This window comes from Chrysemys picta, chromosome 9, assembly GCF_011386835.1.
Source record: "Chrysemys picta bellii isolate R12L10 chromosome 9, ASM1138683v2, whole genome shotgun sequence".
NCBI classification, from domain to species: domain Eukaryota; kingdom Metazoa; phylum Chordata; order Testudines; family Emydidae; genus Chrysemys; species Chrysemys picta.
In genome coordinates this window covers 64251952-64279677 of record NC_088799.1, presented here as the reverse complement: position 1 = coordinate 64279677, position 27726 = coordinate 64251952, and the positions used below count along the sequence as shown (strand labels likewise).

At 46.8% G+C, this 27726-nt stretch overlaps 1 protein-coding gene across 8 annotated transcripts in view; it reads right to left on the bottom strand.

The window, feature by feature from the left end:
• The window catches only part of LOC101941157 (uncharacterized), a 43185-nt gene that overhangs the window by 5536 nt on the left and 9923 nt on the right, over positions 1–27726 (bottom strand). For 2 of the 8 annotated variants that reach the window (XR_010590207.1, XR_010590208.1), the window contains 10 exons: positions 24277–24415; positions 19730–19816; positions 16533–16883; positions 15169–15438; positions 7520–7648; positions 5817–5918; positions 4342–4464; positions 3114–3209; positions 2124–2216; positions 390–930 (listed from right to left, as the gene is read on the bottom strand). Coding sequence is in view for 1 of the 8 variants with exons in the window: in XM_065556421.1 (XP_065412493.1) it covers positions 884–930; positions 2124–2216; positions 3114–3209; positions 4342–4464; positions 5817–5918; positions 7520–7648; positions 15169–15438; positions 16533–16883; positions 19730–19816; positions 24277–24400 (1422 nt within the window). In the remaining 7 variants the exon portion in view is untranslated. Of the gene's footprint in view, positions 1–389; positions 931–2123; positions 2217–3113; positions 3210–4341; positions 4465–5816; positions 5919–7519; positions 7649–15168; positions 15439–16532; positions 16884–19729; positions 19817–20698; positions 20852–24276; positions 24416–25926; positions 26144–27726 lie in introns of those variants that run through there. The other 6 variants (XR_010590212.1, XR_002889685.3, XR_010590213.1 and 3 more) reach the window with 6 other exon arrangements.

The window sequence follows — 27726 nt, the reverse complement described above, 5'->3', positions numbered from 1 at the left end:
CTCAAGCTATAAACGTCTAGGTAAATGGAACTTGCAATGCATCCAATACCTCAGCTATCCTTTTGACATTTAATCAATCACAAATGCTGACACCATAAGCATTATTTCTTAATTCAATTACTTGTTCATTCTTTGCTTTGGATTATATTTATATTGCTGTGTTAGTTTAAAAGATAAAACTACTTCTGAGTTCATATTATTAACAAATAATATGATACCCTTTAATTCATGGTTTTAAAATCCTTTAGCTTAATTTTGTCACTAACAATATCACAGGAAGGCAACAGTTTGGTGGCAAATCAAATTATTCTCTTTCTGATTATGCAATATGATTTTTTTGTGTGCTAATTGCTCTCCTGTGCTGCACCTTTGATTTCTTCACACCTTACCTCCAGGTCTGGACAACAAAGGGACATCTTCCAGGAGCTTAGGCACGACACCTCGTCAGACAGCAGAGGGAACGAGAGCTCGTGATGAGAGCAGCTCCAGGAAGAAAACAGGTGCTGCCAGAACTAGCATTGGTGTTTCTGTATGGGATACAATTCCTTCCAAGACAAAGAGGCTATTGCTGAGTTGCAGGGGGCTGTGCAAGAAATCGAGTATTGCCACCTCTACAATCTAGCCTGATGTCAGAACTGCACTGATGGCCAAGCATGGTGTTGGAGGCATTGTGTTCCTAGATGCATTGTCATCCAGAGCAGATGCAAAATTCACAACTCCTCTCTGCCAGGTCATGAAAAATGGAAAGAGTGCCACTGGAAAAGCAGCAGAGCTGATCCCACCGTCCTGGCTACAGTCCATCTTATTTCATTACATTTTGCTTCCAGAAATTCTCAGCTTTTCAAGTCCAATGAAAAGGTTTTCTGGGACATTGCATCCTTACTTTTCTTTCTTGCTGATACTTTTCTTGGCTTTTTTTTCCCCTGTGATCTAGAAAGCATAGACAGATTAACCCCACCTTAGTGCTTTATATAAACATCAAACCCAGTAGAAGGAAAAGATGTTACATCGAGAAAGTCACTGGAGCCTCTGTGGTATGAAAGACTAGAACCCTTCAGAAAATGGGGTTTTAGAGTGGTTCACTGATCCAAATTCCAAGAGACTATCGTCTTGCTGCAATGCTGGAGAAAACAGGAAGATTTGCAAAACATTTTTGTAAAGAAGAGGTATGGCTGAAGTAATTAGTTTTTGGCATTTTGGGGTCATCAAAATCATACCTGCCTGTGTCTCCTTTATTATTTCCCTGGTCCAATAAAATGAAATCTATATGCTTTGAAGCTAGAGGATTTATATCATCATACACACATGTATCAGCAGCTCTGGCAATAAAATCATTTTCTGCTAGAAGGGATCCAACCCCTCCCATCACAACAGGATCAACATCAATCGCTCCGAAAGGAAATTATAACCAACAGCATCGGCGCACCATGTAATTGTCACCAATCTCTTTTTTCCGCTTCGCTGTTGCCTCTCTTTGCCCATCAGCTGGCTCTTCCCACAGTGATCCAATGTTCCCCTCAGTTCCCCTGAGTACTGGCTCAATCTCCCTCATACTATGGCCTCTTCCTGGGGGTGAAATGTGATGCTTTAGGACTGGAAAGCAGCTGTACTGGCCTCCTATCCCTGCCTGCTGTGCTGCACTGAGACATGGGGGAGTGAGGGTGTAAGCAGAAGGAGCCATGAGGAGGGAAGGAGAAGGAGAAAGCCTGGACTGCCCAGTTCTGGGAACAGTTGGGAGTTAGAGCTAAAGGGCATAAGTGGGAAATCAAACACATAGACCCTGGTGCTAGTTCTCTGCATGGGGTGAATCTCAGTTTAAGGGGGGCCTGAGGTATGTTTTTTATAATTTATATAATTTTTATATTTATAATTTTAACCCCAGAGAAGATTCCAAGTTAAAGGGTTATTTGCCATCCCAGCTCTCACTAAATGATAGTAGATGGGCTGTATATTTCATTTACTTCCCCTTGCCTTCTAATTTACTTTATAAAGTTATCCTTTTTCTTTATAACTCCTGCGGGAAATAAGGAATATTTAAAATGGATGATGCAATATGCTGTAACAGTGATATTTCTTTTAAAAGGCTTTAAAATATGCATGAAATGAGCAGGGTTGATACTTACACCACACAAAGGGCGCTAGAAGAATAAGGAGAGAAATTGCAGCAGTGATAAGGATGGCAGCTGTGTTGTCAAAAAATGGTGAGCAGCCTTTTCCTGGAGGTCAAAAGAAGAAAGGAATGAAATACCATGTCGCTAGTTTATTTGCTCGGGGGAATTTCCGCAGCTGGGATTCTGAGTTTCACAAGGGCCGGGGCTCAGGTGCTGTAAAAGCCCTGCAGCTGGCAGAGAAGAATTCTCCTGATGCAGTAGTGCAGAGATTGGCAACCTTTGGCACGCGGCTCACCAGGGTAAGCACCCTGAAGGGGCCGGGCCAGTTTGTTTACCTGCCGCGTCCACAGGTTTGGCCGATCGCGGCTCCCACTGGCCACGGTTCACTGCTCCAGGTCAATGGGGGCTGTGGGAAGCGGCGCGGGCCAAGGGATGTGCTGGCTGCGGCTTCTCGCAGCCCCCATTGGCCTGGAGCGGCAAACTGCGGCCAGTGGGAGCCACAATCGGCCGAACCTGCGGATGCGGCAGGTAAACCAACCGGCCCAGCCCGCCTGGGTGCTTACCCTGGCGAGCCGTGTGCCAAAGGTTGCTGATCCCTGCAGTAGTGCATATGTAACACCAACAGACCCCAGTCATTGGGAATCAAACCAGGGACCTCTGGAGCTTAGTGTATGAGCCTCTACCGCATGAGCTAAAAGCCACCTGGCTTTAGCTTTCTCTAAGTGGTTTTGGTGCCACTAGATGGGACAGAACACCACACCCTCTTTGTAAGCCCTGGTGTAGAAGGCTGGCCGGGAACCGGGCTAGACATGGGGAGGACATGCTGTGCTCGAAGGTCCCTGTAGTATTTAGTGCTATGGAGATTCTCAGCTGCCGTGGGCTGTGGGGGGAACTTGAAATCTTTATTTTGCACCAAATATAAATAAGTTCCTTTTAAAAAAAATGCATCTTTGCAGAAAAACAGACAGTATAAATTTTAATCCGCGAAAGATGGGGGCTTACTTTGGAGGTGCTGGATGTTCTGTGTAAGGAAAATGGCAAACAACACAACTAGAATCACTCCCCCAAGAGCTGCAGTATCCAGAATGACACGGTACACTTGGAAAGAGAAAAGAAATAATAAAATGCTGCCATATTTGATTGACACAATTGAACATAGATGGAGATTGTTTTTTTTTTCTTCTCTTTGTATGTAAGATCATTCCTGCTTCCTGTACAATTGCAAAAGCCTTTGAAACCTGATTCTTGAGATGACCCATGGTGAGTCGCAGCTCGCTCATGAGACTTCCGTGCAGCAAGTAGCAACAGGAGTCAACAGGTCTGCAACAGTTTATTGAGTTTTGTAACATGTTATGTGATGTTAAGCTCTCTGTACATATGTTTTCTTTGTTTAACATTTTAAGGCAAAGCAGGAATGGGCAAACGTTACTAAGTATCAGCCAGCAAGGGGGAAAGGTACAAAGTGCACTTAATCTGCTGCCAAATGCTAGCAGCTGCTCAGGAGGTGTGGGGCCTTGCCCGCATCACAGTCCTGCTGGCTATGGAATTCTGCAGGCATGCTAGCCAACTGCACAGCTTCTTGCTGGGTCAGTATTGTGTCTGGCTCCTTGAAAGATGAGGGGTAGGGGGGGGGGGGATTTTCCTTGTATATTCTTCTCCCTCTAGCCACACACATGGGCAGCCAAAACTTTGCCCTCAACATATACGATACGTCTACATTCTGAGCTGAGGGTGTGATTCCCAGCTTGAGGAGACAGACTTGCATTAGCTCTCATTGCGCTACTGTGCTAAAAGTAGCAGTGCCGTCATGGGAGAGGCAAGTCGGCCTGAGTATGTACCTAGCATCTCTTATGGGCACGTAGAAGTCTATTACCTTCCACAAGTAGGGCATAGTGTTAAGCTCCTATGAGGACAGTTAGAATTGGAAAAAACAGGCCTAAGGCCACTAACTGGGGGAGTCTAGTTGTCACGCTTCATACCAACTGTGCCAACAAAGCTCAGCATTTCAAGAAATGTGTCGTGTAACCAATGATAATTGCTACAATACATTACAGCTACACCACTCACTCTGAGAATCGTAGGGTTGGAAGAGGCCTTGAGATCCTCTTGTCCATCTGCCCACACTGAGGCAGGAATAACTGTACATAGGCCATCACTGACAGATGTTTGTCTAATCTTCTCTTAAATGTCACACATATATAGGTACGTATACAAATAACCTATTACTTACTTGTTTTCTTTTTAAACATCTCAAGGTGTTGGGGACAAATTGCCAAGACCACACTTATGAGAAGCGTTACCACGATCACCCACGTGAGGAAGATCATATACAATACAAGGGCTGTGGAGAGACCTGTGGAGAAATAGGGAATGAAACTAGAATTGCTGTACCTACAATTAGGCTCTGGTTCTGCAAATCACTCTGCCTGGGCAAACCCCTGCAACCACAAGGTGTCCCTTTGGAGGTCTGCCAAGATGGAGTAAGTAGCAGGATTGGGTCTTAGTTAAGATGACAGAAGGGCTGTTTTGGTTAATTCTGTTTCACTGTGGTTTAATAACTGCCAGCCAAAACATGTTAAGCTGGAGTTAAGGATGAGAATATGTATCAATAATAAACATCCCATCCTCAAAAGCTTTATAGACCCAAGAGATTCCTACTTAAGGCTAGATGTAAAAACAACCAAACACGATAGAGTGTGGAAACATATAGTTAAAGCATCCAAACAACCTTAATTCCACCCTGCAGGGATGCCACAAGGGAAAAAAAGTTATGGAAAAAACATTAATCTATTTTTAAAAATCTGTTTAAGCTAATAAGGGACTGCCAGAAGCAAAGTTTCTTGTTATTAATTGTGTGGCATGACCACAGTGCAGGTTTAAGGAATGGGGGTCCCAAGCGGGTGAGGTGGTATGGAAGGGGTCAGTGAGATCCCAGTTTACAAAAGGACTTAGGCACATATTTAGCTTTAAATACAAGTTAAAGTCCTGATTACTTCAGTGGGATTTAAGCACACGTTTGAAGGTGTGTTTAAGTGCTGACGAGAATATTGGTACTGTCCTGCTTTGAGGCTAGAACGGCAATATGGGAAGAGCTGGACCTGATTATCTTTCTTTCTCTTCCTTCTTCCGGTTTTATAATAAAATTGGAGACCTGGGCACTTATCCTAGGGGCACCTCTCTCAACCCCGGCGGAGAAGACAGGTTTACTTACTAGTGGCTCTTTGACTCCATTTTAGGCCCCCTCCCATGTTCTATGAGTGCTGTGATTTATACCCTCATGTAGCCCCATCTAGCTTAGGGAAACAGCTTGGAAAAGTTTGGATCATTGGCTGCAGTAAGATAAAGGAGGAGCCCGGGGATGAAAAAGTGGTTGCCATCTTGTGGCAGTAAGTGCTGGTTAGAGCTTTAATTTGTATGGAGCTTTAATTTCAAATCTCCCATCTCAGATATGTACAGTGGCCTCCCGCCTTTTCTCCCCTTTTGCTGATTTTATGATTCTATAGTCCATATAACCCATGCTATAGTGACAGGGTGACATCCTGCCTCTGAATCTTCCAGGTATGAAATTAATAAGGTGCTTTTGCTTTTTGAGTCTAGTGCTGAACCTGCTCCTTTGACTAAGAGCACGTTCACTTCTGCAATCTGTTCCATCTGCTTCATTCACTGCACATATACCCTTTAGTATGAGAACCAGGGTGGGCCTACCTTCTTCCCATATCCAGAAGACAGCAGCAGTGAACATCAGGATGGCCGAGACACACACCAGCCCATGGATGAATACGATAAGCCATCTCCACAGCTCTCCCGCTATGAAAGCAACAGATACATTAGTGAGTGACATCACCACCCCTATCACCAGTGGTACTGCTCTACAACATGGTGTCCTCCATCCAAGATCATGATCCATGATCATGTAGAGCAAAATGGCATCTTCCACACAGCATGACCTTGCATGCACTGTACATGCAAGGTCATGCTGCATGGAAGATGCCATTTTGTAGAGCACATATATCCATGTGTGGCCCGTGGAGGTGCCCCAAAACTAGCATCTGGACAAAAGCACTGAAAAGGTTGGATCAGATTCTAAAATAAGGAAAAACCTTGCAGCTCAGAAGAGATCCCCTTTATCAAAGGGATGAATGGAGATAGTTCAGTATACACACACGCAAGAGGAGAGTGGTGCTAGTTAATATGAAAAAGAACTTCTATAACTAATTAGGCCTGTGTTACTATATTGCCTAATCTATTAGTTAGTTATAGGAGAATTAAAGGGGTAAGGACCTTAAAATATTGCTGTGCCCGTGCCTCTCACTTTGTAAAGAAGTGAGGACATAGTTATATCCTAGTATGCGTGTAATTAAAAAGAAAGCTGGAAGTGGGGCAGGTTTAGGGGACCTCCATACCATACTAGGAATAAGCTCTGTATTTTGTTAAGAGGCCTGAGAGGCCTGGGGTGAAAGTTGCCTCATACCAGCATGAGGTGGAGTAGCCCACCTGCTAAAGAGAAACCCAGATGAGTTTGATACTAAAATGAGCTGGGAAAGAGAGGAGGGGAGAGAAAGGAAAGGCTGATCAGTATTTAAGGTAAGTTAAACCAACAGGGTTGGGTGGACGGGGCACTGGCATGGGAGTCATAGGCTACATCTACACTACGGGGGGGGGGGTTGATTTAAGATTCGCAAATTCAGCTACGCGAATAGCGTAGCTGAATTCGACGTATCGCAGCCGACTTACCCCACTGTAGGGACGGCGGCAAAATCAACCTCTGCGGCTTCCCGTCGACGGCGCTTACTCCCACCTCCACTGGTGGAGTAAGAGCGTCGATTCGGGGATCGATTGTCGCGTCCCGATGGGACGCGATAAATCGATCCCCGAGAGGTCGATTTCTACCCGCCGATTCAGGCGGGTAGTGTAGACCCATTCATAATAATAAAGGCCTCATCAGAAGATCTCAAAGCACTTTACCAAGGAGATCCATATCATCATCATAAGAAAGCAACACAGGTTCTATTGATATCAATAGGAGCTGCTGGCTGCTCTGCACTAATGAAAGAAAATCGGGTCACTCATTTAGGTGCCTCCACATGGATTTCACACCCTAGCGTTAGGAGCCCAGGTTGGGAAATGTTGGCTTTGGAATACTGAAGATATCCAGGAGCTTTTGAATTTCTCAGAGAAATCTAATCAGATGTGAATATGAAAACTGACATATAGTGAAGATAACTGAAGTATCCTGGTACAGGCGTATACAGTACCATCAGTTACTGCCAGAAGACCACATACCTTTTTGCTTTCAACTCTACTCCGTCACCTACGTTTTCATACACGGAAGAAATTAAGCACATTTTAGGTTTACTTGCAATTTACACGCTGTCAAAGAGTGAAGAGAAATGAGCTGAAATACTTACTAATTTTTTTCTTTTCCGATTGACAGCACAAGATAATGAAGCCCAATCCAGATCCAGCAGCCAATGTTATTGCAATAGCAAGAGCAACAGTAGAAATTTTCAGTGCATGCTTTAGTGAAGGCATGATACCTACAATATGGACACACAAATCCAAACCATCACTCGAAAGATGAGAACAGAAGGGGCTCAGGAGGACTGAAAGCTGTTCTGTTTTCCCTGCTCTTTCTTTCTGCTTGAAGGACAGTGTAAGTGTAACACTGACAGACCCTGGTTGTCAGCAGGCAGAATTGAACCTGGGACCTCTGGAGCTTAGTGCATGAGCTAAAAGCCATATGGTTGTTAGCCAAGGCTGTAGAGCAGCTCATTAATCTTTCTGTAAGTGGTCTTGGTGCCACTAGATGGGACAGAACACCCCACCCCGAAGGTGTGTGGGTTACATAAGTACAATTTCCTTTTTGTCTGCAGTTCAGTTCAGTGTCCCAAAGACTAAAATGGGGATGAACCTTCTCGCTGGGATTTGAGATACAATGAAAAGTAAGCCCCATGGGCAGCATTCTGGTTCTATGACTAGAGCTCGTAGGCACTACAGTAATACAAATGAATAATAATTAATAAAGCAATTGTTAAACTTGGACAGCTGGTAGAGGGAGCAAAGCTTTCAAACCTATGTAGCTATGTTGAGATCTTAATGTAGAATTTCCTCTGAAGATTCCCTAAGTCCTGCCTTAGGCTGCTGAGTGTTCAGAATGAGAAATAAGCCGGAATTAATAGGATACTCTGTGAAAGAAGATGCCTGGTACTAGTGAAGGTTCTGTTATGCTGATTGTGATGATCTGAGTGTTAAGATGAAGTGCCAACCCTGATGCTTACCAGTGCCACATGTTACTTATTTCTCCAAACTTTTCCAGTTTGCCAAAAAGATTTTTTTTTAATTACCATGTCACTTGTGTCTCTAAATCACTTTGATGCTGTAGCTTTGTCAGGGTCAAAATCTGCCACTACTACTCATTAAGTCGGACCTTACTCCACAAATAGTCTGTGCTCAACTTTACAAGCCTGGGTTGCTAAAATTAGGCACCTAAATCCATATTATGGCAATAAAAAGTGGGGTTTTTAAATATACGGAACATCCGCTGCTCCCTTGGCAACCAAGGGAGCAGTGGATTCTCAGACCCACTGACAATCATAGGCGGCGAGTTATATAGGCCCGTGCTACCCATGCTCTACCAATATTTAGGAACATGAGCCCGGCTCCACCAATGTTTGGGCTTACCATACTTTGGGGGACCCTATGAGTCCAGGGCAGCCTGGGAGATTGGTGGGGGGCCTGGCACCAGCGGCAGCGAGCATCCTGGTGCTGGCAAGCAACCCGGCCCCAACCTTCCCTGCTCTGCTCCACCTTGCCAGGTCCTGCCATTGCTTGGTTGAGGGGGCAGAAGCTGGAAAGAGGTGGGTGGGGCTTGTGGTAAGGGGTGGAATGGGAGCAGGAAGGGGACAGAGCAGGGGCGGGCTGGGGCTGGGTCACTTGCTGCTGCAGGTGCCAGGCTCCCTGCTAACCCCCCAGGCCACCCTGGACCCCTGCGTCCCCCTGAAGTGCAGGGCCCCCCAAAGCACGGGTCCTGGGATGGTTGCTCTGGTCTGTCCTATGGATGGGACAGCTCTGCTTGGACCCGTTCTGGGCACCACCAAAAATTATACAAACCTGGCACCATGCTGACAATCACTTGATTTAGGTATTTAGATATGGATTTCGGGCCTAGATTCACAAAGGTATTAGTTTACTAAATCCCAGATTTAGGGGCCTAAATCCTAGTTTTAGGCTCCCTTACAGCCCACAAAACTCCCCCTGAACCCTGTAGACACTTAAATTTACTTGGCACCTACCTTTTCATGGTCAAAATACCCTGGATACCTAAGTTTCTGCCTCTGGGAACACGCACGAGTGCTGCTTCCTAGTCATCCAAGTGCCTGTCTTCCACTGCAACTCCAGTGGGATTCACAAGCCAGGGAAGTTAGGTGTTTTCCCACCTAACTCACTGTGGGGCCCAATCATGTAGGTGTGCTCTGAGGCTGCCTAACAGATTGGGTTCTGTTCAAAATCTGTCTGGAGGAAGAGATGGTGCTACCCACCTTGTAACTTTTAGCCCAGTTGTTCAATCCCCCCTCAAGCAGAAAGAGGATTTGAACAGGGCTCTCCCACCTCTGCGTGCTCTGTCATTCTCTCCTGTTGGAACTGTTCCACTGTGATTAGACATTTAGAGTCACTGGACCAGAGAGAGTGAGAGAGAATGACTGTAACTCTGGAGCCTGGTGGTTAGAGGTGACAGACCCAGGATCCACTCCCCCTGCTCCAAATAAGTCCAGGAGAGGGGTTCCCAGCTGAGAATCACAAGCAGGGCTTGGTGCCTCCCTGTAGCCTGGACTTAGGTGCTTATGTCTGTGAGAGGGGAGAGACTTAGAGGAGCCTCCTCTTGTTAGCATATTCCAGTGACTAGCTTTGGTGGCTCCCCTCCTACCGTGCTGGCTGTTGTGAATTGGATTGAGTGCACATCTCTCCCCATCCATTGTATAGGGAGATGACATGCCTAATGCAGGCTCTGTATGTGTCTCGGTGTTTTGTTCCTGTGATTTCACTAGGGGTCTAAAAGCTATGCATTGTGATGCTGAGTGTTACAACACCTCGTCCCTTTGTGAATCTAAGGATATGTCTACACTACGGGATTATTCCGATTTTATAGAAACCGGTTTTTGGCAACAGATTGTGTAAAGTCGAATGTATGCGGCCACACTAAGCTCATTAATTAGGCGGTGTGCGTCCATGTACCGGGGGTAGTGTCGATTTCTGGAGCGTTGCACTATGGGTAGCTATTCCATAGTTCCCACAGTCTCCTCCACCCATTGGAATTCTGGGTTGAGATCCCAATGCCTGATGGGGCCAAAAACATTGTCGCGGGTGGTTCTGGGTACATCCTCCCCCTCCCTCCGGGAAAGCAATGGCAGACAACCGTTTCACGCCTTTTTCCTGGGTGAACAGTGCAGACGCCATACCAAGCATGGAGCCCGCTCAGCTCAAGACAGCAGTCATGAACATTGTAAACACTTTGCGCGTTATCGTGCAGTTTATGCTGAACCAGAACCTGCAAAACCAGGTGACGAGGAGTAGGCTACGGCAGCGCGGCGACAAGAGTGATGAGGACATGGAACATGGAATTCTATCAAACCGCGGGCCCCGGTGCTTTGGAGATCATGCTGTTAATGGGGCAGGTTCATGCCGTGGAACGCCGATTCTGGGCCCGGGAAACAAGCACAGACTGGTGGGACTGCATAGTGTTGCAGGTGTGGGACGATTCCCAGTGGCTGTGAAACTTTCACATGCGTAAGGGCACTTTCATGGAACTTTGTGACTTGCTTTCCCCTGCCCTGAAGCGCCAGAATACCAAGATGAGAGCAGCCTTCACAGTTGAGAAGCAAATGGCGATAGCCCTGTGGAAGCTTGCAATGCCAGACAGCTACCGGTCAGTCGGGAATCAATTTGGAGTGGGCAAATCTACTGTGGGGGCTGCTCTGATGCAAGTAGCCAAAGCAATCACTGAGCTGCTGCTACCAATGGTAGTGACTCTGGGAAACGTGCAGGTCATAGCGGATGGCTTTGCTTCAATGGGATTCCCTAACTGTGGTGGGGCGATAGATGGAACCCATATCCCTATCTTGGCACTGGAGCACCAGGGCAGCCAGTACGTAAACTGCAAGGGGTACTTTTCAATGGTGCTGCAAGCACTGGTGGATCACAAGGGACGTTTCACCAACATCAACGTGGGATAGCTGGGAAGGGTTCATGACGCTCACGTCTTCAGGAATACTACTCTGTTTAAATGGCTGCAGCAAGGGACTTACTTCCCAGACCAGAAAATAACACTTGGGGATATTGAAATGCCTATAGTTATCCTTGGGGACCCAGCCTACCCCTTAATGCCATGGCTCATGAAGCCATACACAGGCATCCTGAACAGTAGTCAGGAGCTGTTCAACTACAGGCTGAGCAAGTGCAGAATGGTGGTAGAATGTGCATTTGGACGTTTAAAAGGTCGCTGGCACACTTTACTGACTCGCTGAGACCTCAGCCAAACCAATATTCCCATTGTTATTGCTGCTTGCTGTGTGCTCCACAATCTCTGTGAGAGTAAGGGGGAGACCTTTATGGTGGGGTCGGAGGCTGAGGCAAATCGCCTGGCCGCTGATTATGCGCAGCCAGACACCAGGGCAATTAGAAGAGCACACCAGGAAGTGCTGCGCATCAGAGAAGCTTTGAAAACCAGTTTCATGACTGGCCAGGCTACCGTGTGAACATTCTGTTTGTTTCTCCTTGATGAAAACCCAGCCCCTTGATTGACTCGTTCTCTGTAAGCAACCCACCCTCCCGCTTCGATCCCAGCTTGCTTTCAAAGGAAATAAAGTCACTATCATTTAAAAATCATGCATTCTTTATTAATTGATTATAAAAAGAGGGAGAGAACTGACAAGGTAGCCTGGGTGGGGTTTGGGAGAAGGATAGGAGGGAAGGAAAAGGCCACTAAAAAGTTCAAAGTAATGACAGCCTTTTGGTTGGGCTGTCCACTGGGGTGGAGTGGGAAGGTGCACGGAGCCTCCCCTCCCCCCCGCGTTCTTACACGTCTGGGTGAGGCGGCTATGGAACATGGTGACGGGGGAGGGAGGTTATACAGCGGCTGCAGCGACACTCTGCTCCTGCTGCCGTTCCTGAAGCTCCACCAGACGCCGGAGCATGTCCGTTTGATCACGCAGCAGCCCCAGCGTTGCAGCCTGCCACCTCTCATCTCTAGCATCGCTCATGGCCTCACGTTCACTGGCATCTTTCCTGTACTTTGCTACCGTGTCTTTCCACTCATTCAAATGAGCTCTTTCATTGCGGGGGCATTCCATGATTTCTGAGAACATTTCGTCTCACGTCCTCTTTTTTCGATGCCTTATCTGAGATAGCCTTCGGGACGGAGGAGAGAGGCTTGAAAAATTTGAGGCTGCGGGAGGGAGGGAAAAAAGGTAGAGAAGTATTTAAAAAGATAAATTTTACAGAACAATGCTTATACTCTTTCACTGTGAATAACACTATTCACTTTACCTAGCACACATGATTTTGGTACAAGGTCGCATTTTGCATCTTAATATTGAGTGCCTGTGGCTTTGGTGTTAGAGAACACAGACGCAGGTCCGGGCAACAGAATTCGGCTTGCATGCGGTCATGGTAAGCCATTGTCTTTCGGCTTCTGCAGCTTTCATACAAGCAGCGCCCTCCTTTCCCACATACCAAGCAAAGCCCATTGAGTGCTGTGGTTTTCCTGTTAACGTGCAGCAGCAGAAACCAAACTAAGTGCCCCCCCATCCAATTCTCTGAGATGATCGCTTTATCCCTCCCCCCCCAACCCCCACGTGGCTGGTATCAGGGAAGATCCCTGCAGAAACCAAACTAACCCCCCCATCCAATTCTCTGGGATGATCGCTTTATCCCTCCCCCCACTGCGTGGCTGGTATCAGGGAAGATCCCCGCTCCCCCCCCCACCTCCCGCGCTTGGCTAACTGCAGGGAAGGATTTCTTTTCAGCCACAGGCAAACAGCCCAGTAGGAATGGCCACCTCTGTCCCCTTAATTAAATTCCCGTATTTCAACCAGGTTACCATGAACGATATCACTCTCCTGAGGATAACACAGCGAGATAAAGAACGGATGTTGCTTGAATGCCAGCAAACACCGGGACCATATGCTGCCAGGCTTTGTCATGCAAGGATACCAGATTACTTGCTGCTAGCATGGCGTAGTCAAGTGTCCTACCATGGAGGACGGAATAAGGCTGCATTGCCAAGAAACCTTGTGGAAAGGCTTTTGGAGATGTCCCTGGAGGATTTCCGCTCCATACCCAGACACATTAACAAACTTTTCCAGTAGCTGTACTGGCCGCGAATGCATCCCAAGTCCTCAGGGCAAATTAATCATTAAAAAACGCTTGCTTTTAAACCATGTTTTATATTTTCAAAAGCTACACTCACCGGAGGTCCCATCCATGGCCTCATTGTCTGGGGGTTGGGAGGGTGCTTCAGTCAGGCTGAGAAAAAGATCCTGGCTGTTGGGAAGAATGGAGTGCTATGTGCTCTCCGTAAGCTTGTCGTCATCCTCCTCCTCCTCTTCTTCCCCATCCGCAGAATCCTCAGGCATGGCTGAGATTATGCCCGCCTCAGAATCCACGGTCAGAGGTGGGGTAGTGGTGGCGGCCCCCCCTAGAATTGCATGCAGCTCAGCGTAGAAGCGGCATATCTGTGGCTCTGACCGGAGCGATCATTTGCCTCCTTTGTTTTTTGATAGGCTTGTCTGAGCTCCTTAACTTTCTTGTGGCACTGTAATGAGTCCCTATTGTGGCCTCTCTCCATCATGCCCTTGGAGATTTTTTCAAATGTTTTGGCATTTCGTCTTTTGGAACGTAGTTCTGCTAGCACTGAATCCTCTCCCCATATAGTAATCAGATCCAGTACTTCCCGTACGGTCCATGCTGGTGCTGTTTTTCAATTCTCGGACTGCATGGTTACCTGTGCTGATGAGCTCTGCATGGTCACCTGTGCTCTGCACGCTGGGCAAACAGGAAATGTAATTCAAAAGTTCGCGGGGCTTTTCCTGTCTACCTGGCCAGTGCATCCAAGTTCAGATTGTTGTCCAGAGAGGTCACAATGGTGCACTGTGGGATAGCTCCCGGAGGCCAATACTGTCGAATTGCGGCCACGCTAACCCTAATCCGAAATGGCAATACCGATTTCAGCACTACTCCCCTCGTCGGGGAGGATATATACAGATATCGATATTAAGAGCCCTTTATATTGAAGTAAAGGGCTTCGTTGTGTGGACGGGTGCAGGGTTAATTTGGTTTAATGCTGCTAAATTCAAGATAAACTCCTAGTGTAGACCAGGCCTAAGCCTAGATACCTCACTTTGGGTACCCAAACTTGTCAATTTCTACCATAAGTTTTAAATATATGTAACACTTTGGAAAACAGTACGAGGTATTGTAGAAAATCGAGTCAGATGTCTCATGCAAATGTTGGAAGCTTTTAAAGATGCTAACTACAGGGTTCCACAATAGGTGTGAAGATTAAATCAGTTACATGGATCAGACTTTCATCCTTCCTGGGACTGTCTGTATGAGCCCTTGCATAAGTCAGGAAGCATCAACATGTATGTTTCGCTGGGCCTGATTCACCATTGCATTGCTCTAGTTTTGTGCTGGGGTAACTCATTGATTTCAGAGGAGTTACATGCTGTTTCAAAACTGGCATCCTGCAGCAGTGAGTCAGGCCTTCTATAAGCAGTGTTGCTACAACATAGCAAAAGACTTGTAATGTTATCCGAAGAGGATCTTCTAACATCACTCTATGCAATTTTACTTTCTAAGGTTGTGTTATTTGCATGGATGCTTAATAGAATTAATCCTAGGAACTGTGAAAAGGGAAGAAGAATATGCAAGATTAGCATTGCCATTTCATCCTTAATCTAATCTGCAACCTGAAGAAGGTAACATGTGGCACTGCTAAGCATCAGGTTTGGCACTAGCCATGACAAGTGTTTGCAGTCGAAGATGCTAATACAACACTTACCTTCAATGGTCAAATTCACTGAGGTTTCCTGCCAGCTTATATCATTGCTGGCATTGCAGGAAAAGGATCCACAATCTGATTTCTGCACTTCTGGTATGTACAAAAGACTGAAGTTTTCAGAGACCTGGTAACATCTGTTCCTGGGTAGGGGCTTCCCATCTTTCTTCCAGTCAATAGCTTGCACTTTGCCAACCAGCACCTTGCAGGATAATTCAATGGATGAACCAGCTACAGTAGAATTTATCTGGATCTGAGCTTTGGACATAGGCTCTGGGGGGTGGGGGAGGGGGAGGAAGTGAGATTATATACACATTTAAAAGTCCTGGTTGAAATGTACAAACTCGGGTATCTAAAGTTAGGCATCTAAATCAAACAATTAAATCTGCTTATCTATATGATAGACGATGATTTCACAAGTTTTAGGAATACATCTAACATCCAGTGATGTAGGCTTGATTAATAGCTCAGTAGACATCAAAAGCCAAACTCTATCAGCTCACGTCTAAACTTTCATAGCCTAGGTAATCCTCAGTACAAGAGTTCTGAGATACTGAGTCTTGAGGGAGGTTTTTTTTAACACCATTGTCTTTCAACCTTATTAATTTGTGTTTGTCTCCTTACTCCTTTGCTCTAACCCACTTAGAAATGTCTTGTTCTCAAATGATATGGTCCTGATAGAATCATAAACAACCTAGTCTGTCAATTCTTAGGGTGCTGTGTAGGGATATTCCCTGCAATATATTTCAGTACGTTCTCCAGTCTAGTTATATAGTTTACCAGAGATGGAGTCTCCACCACTTTTGGAAGACTATTTTTCAGTGCCATATACAAGGTTAAAGGACATTATGACTATATGGTGCAGAACCTTAATATACAACTCAGTGAAATCAAAATTGGGATTTCTTGCTTGGGTAAAAATGTACACGTGTAGTGTGGCTAGAACCAGAGTCTCTCTGTTCTTCAGCCACACCATCTTGGGTTCTGCTTTAATAAGTTAGTCAGGATCAAGTTAGGGTGACTTTGATGCGAGACCTCCAAGAAAATAATGGTAGTGATATGAGAGTTGGCATTTTCCCTGCAAAGTCAGAATTGACTAAAACTTTTTCCCTCTGATATTATCCAGCTTATTTTTCATTTTTTAGAAGTGTCATCCCCTTGTCAAGCGTAACAGATCCTTGTCCAATCTTACAGGGGTAAATGTTTTATAAATGACTGCAAGGCTGTTTCATGTGGTGAACAGGTTGTGCAGCTGCTTCCTTGAAACATGCACCCGCAGAGCCTCTGTTCATATTAGTGTGATCTATTCAGTAAAAATTTTTCTGTGCTGCCAGCTGTTTTATAAATACTTCTGCTCTTTCACTTACCTAAGACTAGCAGTGTAGTTTGCCTGGCTTCAATTTTGTTCAAATTGACGGTAGCTCTGTAGGTCCCGCTGTCTGTCTCTTGTACGTTTTTCAACAAGAGGGAGCCATTGGATGAATAGAAAATGATTCTGTCTTTATAGGAATTAGAGATAATAGGTTCTGTTCCAGTTCCATAGTAATCCACAATACTGGGAGTTTGGGCACTACTTATGCATTCCCACAGTATATGTTTTATGACTGTTTGGTCATTGATGGGCAATGCAGTCAACAGCACTGAAGAGCCCGTACCAACGGTTCTATGTTCTTGGGCTTCTGCTATTTTTGGAGACCAGTGGAAAACCAGTAGCAGCACTAGAGAGAAAGGGAAGACAGGAAGAGCCAGGCTAATTAGTCTTATGCTGTATTTATCCCAGATCTATGAAACAATGTTCATTTGGGGATCTAGGACAGGGGAATGGTAATGGGGACCTGTTCCTCAGGGACGTTAATGTGAATCCGGACCAGAAAGGCTGTGATGAAACATTAACCTTTCTGATGGTGGTTGGGTGGCATATGTTTAAGCAGTTGGTGCTCTCTGTCCATTTCCTACTGGACAGGTGGCTGGATCACAATTAGGCCTCATCTATGTTGGTGGCGTGTAGGGTATGTGTAGCTACATGCCACAGTGAAAAGCAGGCTACATTCACGCTGCGGTGTATAGCTACATGTGCCCGTGAAAGACTCTGGCAGAGAGGAGGCACCAGGGAAAGGTTCTGGCAGCTCACTGCAGTGGGTGAAAGGCTCTGGCGGTGAGCACATGGGGACATTGCAGCATAGATGGGGGAGGCACAGCTTGGGTATACAGAAACATGTAGGGTACCTACTCACCAGGTCTCTTCTCTGTTTGCCTAAGCAGTGCCTAACCATCTACAAAGTTATTTATAGCTGTACTAGGGGTGTGTGCAGTGAATGTACTCTACACACCACCGTAAGTGTAGATGTATCAATAGAGAGGTGTGAGCCAGAATCCCAAATTCAGACATCCCTGGATTCTGGTGATGTGGGCAGGGGAGGGAGTTGAAATCTGAACCTGTATCTGAACTGCAACTGGCACTCTTGTTTGGCCAGAAGGGATCACTGATCATCTCGGCTGACCTGGGGTATAGCACAGGGCCTAGGACTTTCCTGAAATGATTCCTGGTTGAACTAGAGCATCTATTTTTAGAAAAAGACACCCAATCTTGATTTGAAAATTGCCAGTCCTGGCGAATATCCCGCAGCCCTTGGTAAGTTGTTCCAGTGGTAAAGTGGAAGATTCAGCCTCATACATGCAGAGAACAGGGGTTTAGCGGTCCATTGTCTTTACCACTTAGCCACCTCATCTCAGAGGCTGGCAGCCTCAGAACGGTGGCCAAGAATGGAACAGGCACAGAAGTGGTGCATCCTGACAGGGTTGGGGCATGTTGGCAAGGGCTAACGTAGAATGTTTTCATTGCTGTTGTTCCCCATCCTGTGCTTATTGTAGGCCTCGTTTCGAGGGACCAGTTTAACTCTCCGGGTAGCTTAGAGCAGCTCTGAGGGATACCCTAACTTGTGCCCTGTCTGCCATTGGCCTGGCTACAAGCTGGGACTAGACAAGGCATAGGGATGCTGCAGCCACACCTCCTCTCAATCATTCTTCTGGGAGCTCCACTAAAGGCAGTGGACAGTTAATAAAGCTACCTCTGCGCCTGGCAGGCAGGCCCCTTACCAGAATGGATAGTGGGGAGAGGACTCAGCTGGTCAGCTGCTTTGTGGCCAGTTTTCAGGCCAGAGAGCACTAGTGAATAAGGCCCTCACTGAACAAACTGAGCACTTCTCTCTCAAGTACTCTCCACCCAGCACTTTTCGTGGGCACTTGGGGCTGGTCTTGGGTCAAAATGTACCCCGAGAGAGCCAAAATGTGGGGTCCCAAAGCAAGTGGTGGTAATTATTCACCTACAATTCCAGTGGTGCATTAGCCACTGTCAGAAGACAGGATACTGGGCTAGATGGATCATTGGTCTGACCCAGTGTGGCCATTCTTATGTTCTTCATACCCAGGTAAGTCTCGTCATTGTTATCACTCAGTAAAACAGAGTTGAGTGCCAAAGGCTGGGCTCGAGCTAGTGCAGAGAATGTAATGCGAACAGAGGCTGCACCAGCATATTCTGATTCCTACTCACACGTAGGCTAATTTGTGCTGTTCTGGTAGTGTAAGGTGGCCTTAAATGGGGTGGAAATGAGTCCCTGAGGATACTCTTCATGTAGAGGATCTCCACAGCCAATGTAGAGCTGGAGTGAGGGCTCTGGGTATGTCTGCATTGCAATATGAGGGTGTGATTGTAGCACAGATAGGCATTAGAAATCATGCCTCATAGTGATAGGCTCAAGTTGCTCAATATAATTTGCTTATAGAGGAGGTTAAGGGAGGGACTTGATCATATCTATAAGCAGCTACATGGGAAAAATATTTGATAATAGGTTCTTCAATCTAGCAGAGAACGGTTTAACATAATCCAATGGCTGGAAGTTGAAGCTAGACAAATTCAGATTGGAAATACAGTATAATTTTTTAAACGTGAGATAATTTAACTGTTGGAACAATGTACCAACCAATGGTTGTGGTAGATTCTCCACCAGTAGCAATTTTTAAATCAAAACTGGATGATGTTTTTCTCAAAGCTCTGCTCTAGGAATTATTTTGGGGCAGTTCTTTGGCCTGTGTTATATAGAAGGTCAGACTAGATGATCACAATGGTCCCTTCTGGCCATGGAATCTACAAATACCAGTGCTAGCTTTAATCTAGCAAACATGGGTAACAATGGTAGTGAAGACATGGGGGCACAGATTAGCTGCCTGAGTAGAAGCTGAGGTATATACTCATGTTGCTAGTAGATGCTGAAGCCTGTGCCACCACATCGACGCTACTACAGTTGGGATTGAAAAGGACCATGGGCAAACTGCCCTGCACTACTGCTATTTTTTAGCTTGCTAATGCCTTGTGGGCCATGGGAAGCAGAGCATAAATTGGAGCAGCCCTGAGGCTGATCTAGATTACACAAGTGGTCAGACAGATCCTGGCTGCTCCAGAATACAATGCGCAAAAAGGGCTTAAAACAGAGATTGACACACATTTCAGTGTCCAACTAATACTGTTCTTAGATATGTTTTGGTACTGGAAGGAATTTATACATACTCAGGCACTGGCTCAAAATTCTGTAATTCATCCTGCCGAGGAGGCCTGCACTAGCTGGTAACATTTTGGTACAATGCCAGCAGGACCCTGTGGAAACATACAGTAAAAATCAGCAACACACACGGTAATGATGGGATCAATGCAATCACTGCAAGTGACCTGCAGTTCCATAGGAGAATGCGAAGTCTGCACATTTAGCATCAGGCACGGCCAGAGCTAAGGTCGTACTTGTTCTAGGGCTGACCCAAGGAAAGGCTGTGGTAGAAGCTGTGTATAGCTTTCCTCTATTGAGGAGTGTCTTAACGCAACATTGGACATTCGGGGCTGTGAAGGATGTTGGAGAAAGGGGAGGAGAGGAATTGTGGAGCTCCTGGGGATCTGATGACCTTCTGGGGAAATTTTGTTTTGCCGCAGCAATAATTAGTAATTGTCCCCAAAGCACAGGTCTTAGCACTGGATTAGAGGCCAGGAACCCCTGGGATATAATTCCAACTAAAACTGACCCCCCTCCCCGAGTTAAGTCACTGAGACAAAGATGAAATCAAGGGATAATTTCCCTACCTAACTCAAAACTGTTGTGAGAATCAGTAGTGTTGGTAAAACCTCCCACATCCTTCGTGCCATTCCTGTATCTGCCCCAGTCCCCTCCACAGGGATTCCTGTGTTGGAAAACACAAGAATTGCTCTCTCTTCTCCTACCACCCAAAAAGCAGAAATGACACCAAAAAGGATGGGGAGAAGCATGACCATGGCCTTATTCCCCAGTGCACCTATCTGTGAGGCGGGATGGATGAACAGGGTGCTATGGAGTGGGGGCAGAGTGTATGTGGGTTCCCTTCCACACTGAGAGTGTTTGTGTCCCAAAGCAGCATAACTCTACACCTTCCCCTCCAGATGGGCCAGTGTAATAGTCCTTGACTCTAGCCCTACATATGTGCTAAGAATTATTAGAAACTTAAATCCACATACCTGCCCCAACACGAGAACTTCAGGCCTGCCCACTACTGAAATTCCATTTTTAAATGTTGTTTTTAGGGGCACACTGCAGCCAAGGGAACAATTCCCATTCATGAACTTTGAATCAGGCACTTAGTAAATAGATGACTGTGTTTCCCCCATTACCTGAAGGAGAAATTCAGCTTGAAACTGGATTTAAGGCTGCAACAGGTGCATTTAGAAATTGTATTCATCTGCTCAACAAAATTTTAGTACTACAATAGATAGTCTTATGCAGAGAGATATACATGTGTCTGGCAGGTGGAGTCTAACCTGGAAATACCCTTTCGTTTATATGCCTGGCACCTGCTTTTTAATCCCCTGTGACCTTGAACTTCAGGCTTTAACTTCTTTAGTAATCATCTGTGATTATCTGAAACCTAAATATGAAGCAATATAAACCACCTGCTGCTAGAATTTCTCCTCAGGGATTTATTTTTTGTTAATTCATCCTCATCATCATGGCAAATCCCAAAATGACATGGCCCCCTTACAGACTGAGGGACACTTGGATTGATTTCCAGCGAGGTCTTTAAGCTGGTCTGGTTGCATAATCAGTTTCTGTCAATCACTGGCAATCTTATCGTGCCACTGAAGGTCTCTAATCTAGAAAAAAGAAGAACAGGAGGACTTGTGGCACCTTAGAGACTAACAAATTTATTAGAGCATAAGCTTTCGTGGACTATAGCCCACTTCTTCGGAGTGGGCTATAGTCCACGAAAGCTTATGCTCTAATAAATTTGTTAGTCTCTAAGGTGCCACAAGTCCTCCTGTTCTTCTTTTTGCGGATACAGACTAACACGGCTGCTACTCTGAAATCTAATCTAGAAGGCTGTTTTCAGATTTCCCCCATCCTTTTATCCTATCGACACCCCCTTCTCCTTTTGCCCCTCCCTCTATTACCAGCAATCACAACCCCTGTCCAGTAGGTTTTCCAGGAATACACCTGCTGGTGAAAGTCTTTCCTTCACTATAGTGAAGAAAGGCAGGCCCTGCACAAGAGAGAAGGAATTGCCAGAATTGGGAATTAAATGATCTTCTATGTTACAGTAAATGACAAGGCAGAAATGTCTATTCACTGATATTAGTAACTTACAGTGTCACACACAAAACCTCCTAACTTTGAGCCTCATTCAAATCCCATTGAAGTCAATGAAGAGAGTCCCACTGAACATAAGAACGGCCATACTGAAGGTCCATCTAGCCCAGTGTCCTGTCTTCTGACAGCGGCCAATGCCAGGTGCCCCAGAGGGAATGAACAGAACAGGTAATCATCAAGTGATCAATCCCGTCACTCATTCCCAGCTTCTGGCAAACAGAGGCTAGGGACACCATCCCTGACCATCCTGGCTAATAGCCATTGATGGACCTAGAAATTCCAAGAATTTACCTAATTCTTTTTTGAACCGTGTTATAGTCTTGGGCTTCACAACATCCTCTGGCAAGGAGTTCCACAGACTGACTATGTGTTGTGTGAATAAATACTTTCTTTTGTTTTATGCCTGCTGTCTATTAATTTCATTTGATGACCCCTAATTCTTGTGTTATGAGAAGGAGTAAATAACACTACCTTCTTTACTTTCTCCACACCGGTCATGATTATAGACTTCAAATCATATCCCCCCCTTAGTTGTCTTTTACAAGCTGAAAAGTCCCAGTCTTATTAATCTCTCCCCATACGGAAGCCATTCCATACCGCTAATAATTTTTGTTGCCCTTTTCTAAACCTTTTCCAAATCCAATATATCTTTTTTGAGATGGGGCAATCACATCTGCACGGAGTATTCAAGATGTGGGTGTACCATGGATTTATATAATGGCTATATGATTTTTCTGTCATTGACTTCAAAGGGGTGTAAAACATGCCCCTAGAGAGAGGCTATTTTAGAAGGTTGCGGGAGGGGGGGGCGCTGATTAGTCTGGGTGTGTGTGGAGCAGAAAACAGTAATGGATGGAGAAATAGGCATGAACCTAGAACAGTCCCTTTATAGTGGCCACTGAGGTACGTCTACCCAGCAAGCAGCAGCAAGTCTCAGAGCCCGGGTTGACAGAAAATAGCTGCCCAGACATTGTGGCTCAGGCAGAAGCTCTGACTCTCAAGCCTATGGAGGAAGGTGGGCTCCAGTCCGAGCTGCCATTTGTTGCTCAAATCTGTCAACCCAGGCTCTGAGCCTTGCTGCTGTGGGCTTTGTAAACGTACCCTGACTTAGCTACGTGGCATTGATGAATCAGGCACATGACATTTACTTCTAACTTAATTTTAAAAAACAAACTTCACAGTGAATGGCTGAGTATCATCACTATTGGTGCAGGAAAGGCCCTTGGATGTTATCCACTCCAGCTTCCAGTATCTACTGCCTGTTATGCTATTAGCTGCCTCCTTTTGACCTTCTCCTTTCCGCCCTCCTATCTCTCCTCCACATACAGTGTGTTTGCTACTCTCACAAGCTCTTTCTAAGCAGATGTTCCCCTCTCTAATGTCGTTACTGTTTACAGGATGTGATAGCCGTTTATGATTTAATGGCTTGGAAGCTTTTTCTTGGACATTTTCCATTTAGCTTTTCAAGCACTGAGGAGAATTGTACTAACTAAATCATAGCCCCTCAATTCAACAATCCTCAACCGCTGATGCCTGATTTACCCTTCCTGCAAGTGATCCAACTCCACTAAGCCCCCTTATCCATCCACAAACCTCCTGGAAAGTTCTCCAACCAGATATATGTGGTTTCCTCGTTTTCTCCTGCACCCCTCCTTTTGTTGCCCAACCACTTCCTAGCAGCCAGCTTTGATATAACTGGTTTTTGCCCTCCAGTGCCCAAATTTCACTCTTAGATTCTCTGGCATTGGGAAGAATTGACCATCTATTTCCATTTCCCCTGCTGTTTACACTCACTAATGTACCTTGAATTAAATTAGACTTTAAACTCTTTGGGACTAGGGCTGCCCAGAGGGGGGGCAAGTGGGGCAATTTGCCCCAGGCCCTGGGCCCCGCAGGGGCCCCCACGAGAGTTTTCTGGGGACCCTGGAGCGGGGTCCTTCACTCGCTCCAGGAGCCCCGGAAAACTCACGGGGCCCGGGCCCCCGGAGCTTCTTCCACGCCGGGTCTTCGGCGGCAGTTCGGTGGCGGGGGGTCCTTCTGCTCCGGGACCCGCCACCGAAGTGCCCTGAAGACCCGCGGTGGGCGGTCCTTCCACTCCGGGACCCACCGCCAAAGTGGCCTGAAGACCTGTGGCGGGGGGTCCTTCCACCCTGGGACCCTTTGCAAAGTGCCGGGTCTTCAGCGGCAATTCGGCGGCAGGGGCCCCCTGTCACCGAAGACCACAGGCCCCCTGAATCCTCTGGGTGGCCCTGTTTGGGACAGGGGCTGTCCTTTTAACTCTGTGTTTGTACAGAGACTGTCACAATAGGGTTTTATCTTGCTCCTGCGATATTAACTAATAAATAAATAACAGTGGACAAAAAAGCAAAAGAAATATTAGGTTATATAAAGAACATGATATAAAACAATACTGAAAATGCAATGACATTATAAATTGCTGGGACGCTCTCACCTGGAATACAGCAGGTTAGAGACTGTATTAGCATGACTCTCACTGGCAGCTTTTGTGTAACCACCCACACAGGGGACAGAGGCAAGCGGGACCCCATCTCCTTCATAAAACAGGAATGCAACATCTCCTTATCATGCACCTGTTGTCAGAAATGACACAGGTAGATATCCGAGACGGTCAAAAGTTTTTATGTAAAACCTTTTTTTCTGATGAAAAATATCCTTTTTGAACATGAACATCTGCATTTAAAAAATTGAATTCTTCCATTTTTTCTGATTTCTCACTGAAATTTTAAAAAATCATTTTGATTGAGTGGGACTCAAAACTTTTTTTTCCCCCATTTTTCTTCTCCCTTCCCCCTTTCTTACCCCTTCCCTCCCCACTCTTGTCCACTGAAGAAAATCATACAAGTGTAGGACTGGAAGGGATCTTGAGAGGTCATTTAGACCAGTCCTCAGTACTCAAGGAAGGACTAATTCCTGACAATTGTTTGTCTAACCTGATCTTAAAAACCTCCAGTGGCAGATTCCACCAACTCCCTAGGCACATTTTTTCCCAGGGTTTAACAACCCTGACGGTTAGGAAGTTTTTTCCTAATATTCAACCTAAACCGCCCTTGCTGAAATTTAAGCTTCTTGTCCTATCCTCAAAGGTTAAAGAGACAATTGTTTAGCCTCCTCGTAACAACCTTTGATGTACTTGAAAACTGTTATCATGTCCCCCCTCAGTCTTCTCTTCTCCAAACTAAAAAAAACATAATTTTTTCAATCTTCCCTCATAGGTCATGTTTTCTAGACCTTCAATCATTTTTGTTGCTCATCCGGCCTGCCAGCCAATTTAATCTGGCCCTCGAGCTCCCGCCGGGGAGTGGGGTCTGGAGCTTTCCCTGCACATGTGTGTCATGGTCCCCGGAAGCAGCAGCGTAGAAGCACGTAGGAGCAGCCAGGGGGCTCTGCACACTGCCCCTCCCCCAAGAACCACCCTCAGAGCTCCCATTGGTTGCGAACTGCGACCAATGGGAGCTGCAGGGGCAGCATCTGTGGACGGGGCAGTGCGCAGAGCTGCCTGGCCATGCCTCTGTGTAGGAGCCAGAGGGCAGACATGCTGCTGTTTCCAGGAGCTGCTTGAGGTAAGTGCCACCCGGGGCCTGCACCCCTGGGCCCCTCCTGCACCCCAACCCCCTGCCCCAGCCCTGATTTCCCTCCCTCCCTCCCTCCGAATCCCTTGATCCCAGCCCAGAGCACCCTCCTGAACCCCAAACCCCTCATCCCCAGCTCCACCCCAGAGCCCGCACCTCCAGCTGGAGCCCTCACTCCCCCGTACCCCAACCCCCAGCCCAGAGCCCCCTCCTGCACTTCTCATTTCTGGCCATGCCCCCAGATAGAGCCCTCACCCCCTCCTGCACCCCAACCCCAATTTCATGAGCATACATGGTCTGCCATAGAATATCCATACCCAGATGTGGCCCTCAGGCCAAAACGTTTGCCCACCCTTGCTCTATGCCATTATCTAAATCATTGATGAAGACATTGAACAGAACTGGACCCAAGACTGATCCCTGCGGGACCCCATTCAATATGCCCTTCCAGTTTGACTGTGAACCACTGATAACTACTCTGGGAACGGTTCTCCAACCAGTTATTTACTCACCTTATAGTAGCTCCAACTAGGCTATATTTCCCTAGTTTGTTTATGAGTAAGTCATGCAAGACAGTATCAAAAGCACTGGTGGGCAACCTGAGGTCTGCACACAACCTGTCAGGATAATCCACTGGCGGGCCGCCAGACAGTTTGTTTTCATTTGCACGGCCGCCTGTAGCTCTCAGTGGCTGTGGTTTGTGGTTCCTGGACAATGGCAGCTGCGGGAAGCAGCACGGACCACAGGGACATACTGGCCGCTGTTTCCGCAGCTCCCATTGGCCGTGAACGGCGAACCGTGCGCGGCCACTGGGAGCTGCGGGCAGCCCTGCAAATATAAACAAACTGTCAGGTTGCCCACCACTGATCAAAAGCATTACTAAAGTCAAGATATACCACGTCTACCACTTCCACAAGGCTTGTTACCCTATCAAAGAAAGCTAGCAGGTTCATTTGACATAATTTGTTGTTGACAATTCCATGCTGACTGTTACTTATCACCTGATTATCTTCTAAGTGTTTATAATTTGATTGCTTGATTATTTGCTCCATTATCTTTCTGGCTACTGAAGTTCAGCTGACTTGTCTGTAATTCCTCGGGCTGTCCTTATTCCTTTATCTATAGATTGGCACTATATTTGCCATCTTCCAGTCCTCTGGAATTTCTACAATTTTCCATGTTCATTATGTTAGATGTCCGATCGCTAACCTTTCTGGTGAAAACTGAATCAAAGAAGGTATTTAGCTCTTCTTCTTCGAGTGCTTGCTCATATCCATTCCATTAGGTGTGCGCGCGCCGCGTGCACGATCGTCGGAAGATTTTTACCCTAGCAACACCGGCGGGTCGGCTGTGGAGCCCCCTAGAGTGGCGCCTTCATGGCGCTGAATATATACCCCAGCCGACCCGGCGCCCCCTCAGTTCCTTCTTACCGCCCCTGACGGTCGTTGGAACTGTGGAGCGCTGCTTAGCTGTTCTCCACTTTCCCTAGCTTATCTTGTTGTATCATAGTTGTAGTTATAGTTATAGTCCTAGAGTTTGTTGTAAATTAGTTAAGTAGTTTTAAAGTTGTTCTAAGTAGTCCAGGGGATTAAGGGGGTCGTCTCCCCCCTTTCTCCCCCGGCCGCGGGGCCGGGCTCATGCCCAACGCTCCCGGCTTCAAGCTGTGCGCCTCCTGCGCTAAACCTATGCCCACGAGCGACCCGCACGACTCCTGTCTGAAGTGCCTGGGAGAGTCACACCAGACAGACAAGTGTAAAATCTGTAAGGCCTTCCGTCCGAGAACCAAGAAGGAGCGGGACTTTCGGCTCAGGCAACTTCTGATGGAGGCGGCTCTTAGCCCGGACACTCCTTCCACGAGCAAGGCCCCGGCACCTAGCACCTCGGTGCGCAGTGCCCCGGCGGCACCGGCTGCGACGACCACGCGAGTGGCGTCAGACAAGCCTCCCCGGCACCGGACCTCGTCGGCACCGCAGACACAGCAAGTGCCTCGGCGCCGGTCCTTATCCCCAGGGCATAAAAAAGCCCATAAGACGGGGACATCAGTGCCGAAGACGCCAGCTCCCCCAGTGCCGGGGGTAGAGCCGCGTCCACCGGTGGAGCAACGAAAACAGGTGCCTCCGGCACCGTCGACTCCGGCGCCGAGGCCGTTGAGTCCGGTGCAAATAGCGTCTCCCCCCAGGCCGGCGGTGATACAGTGCCTCCCGTCGACTCCAGAGACCTTCGCGGCGGCGAGAGACTTAATAGCTCTCACGGAGCCGGCACCGCCTCAACCACCGGCACCGACTGCACCGTTGACTCGCACGGTCCAGTCG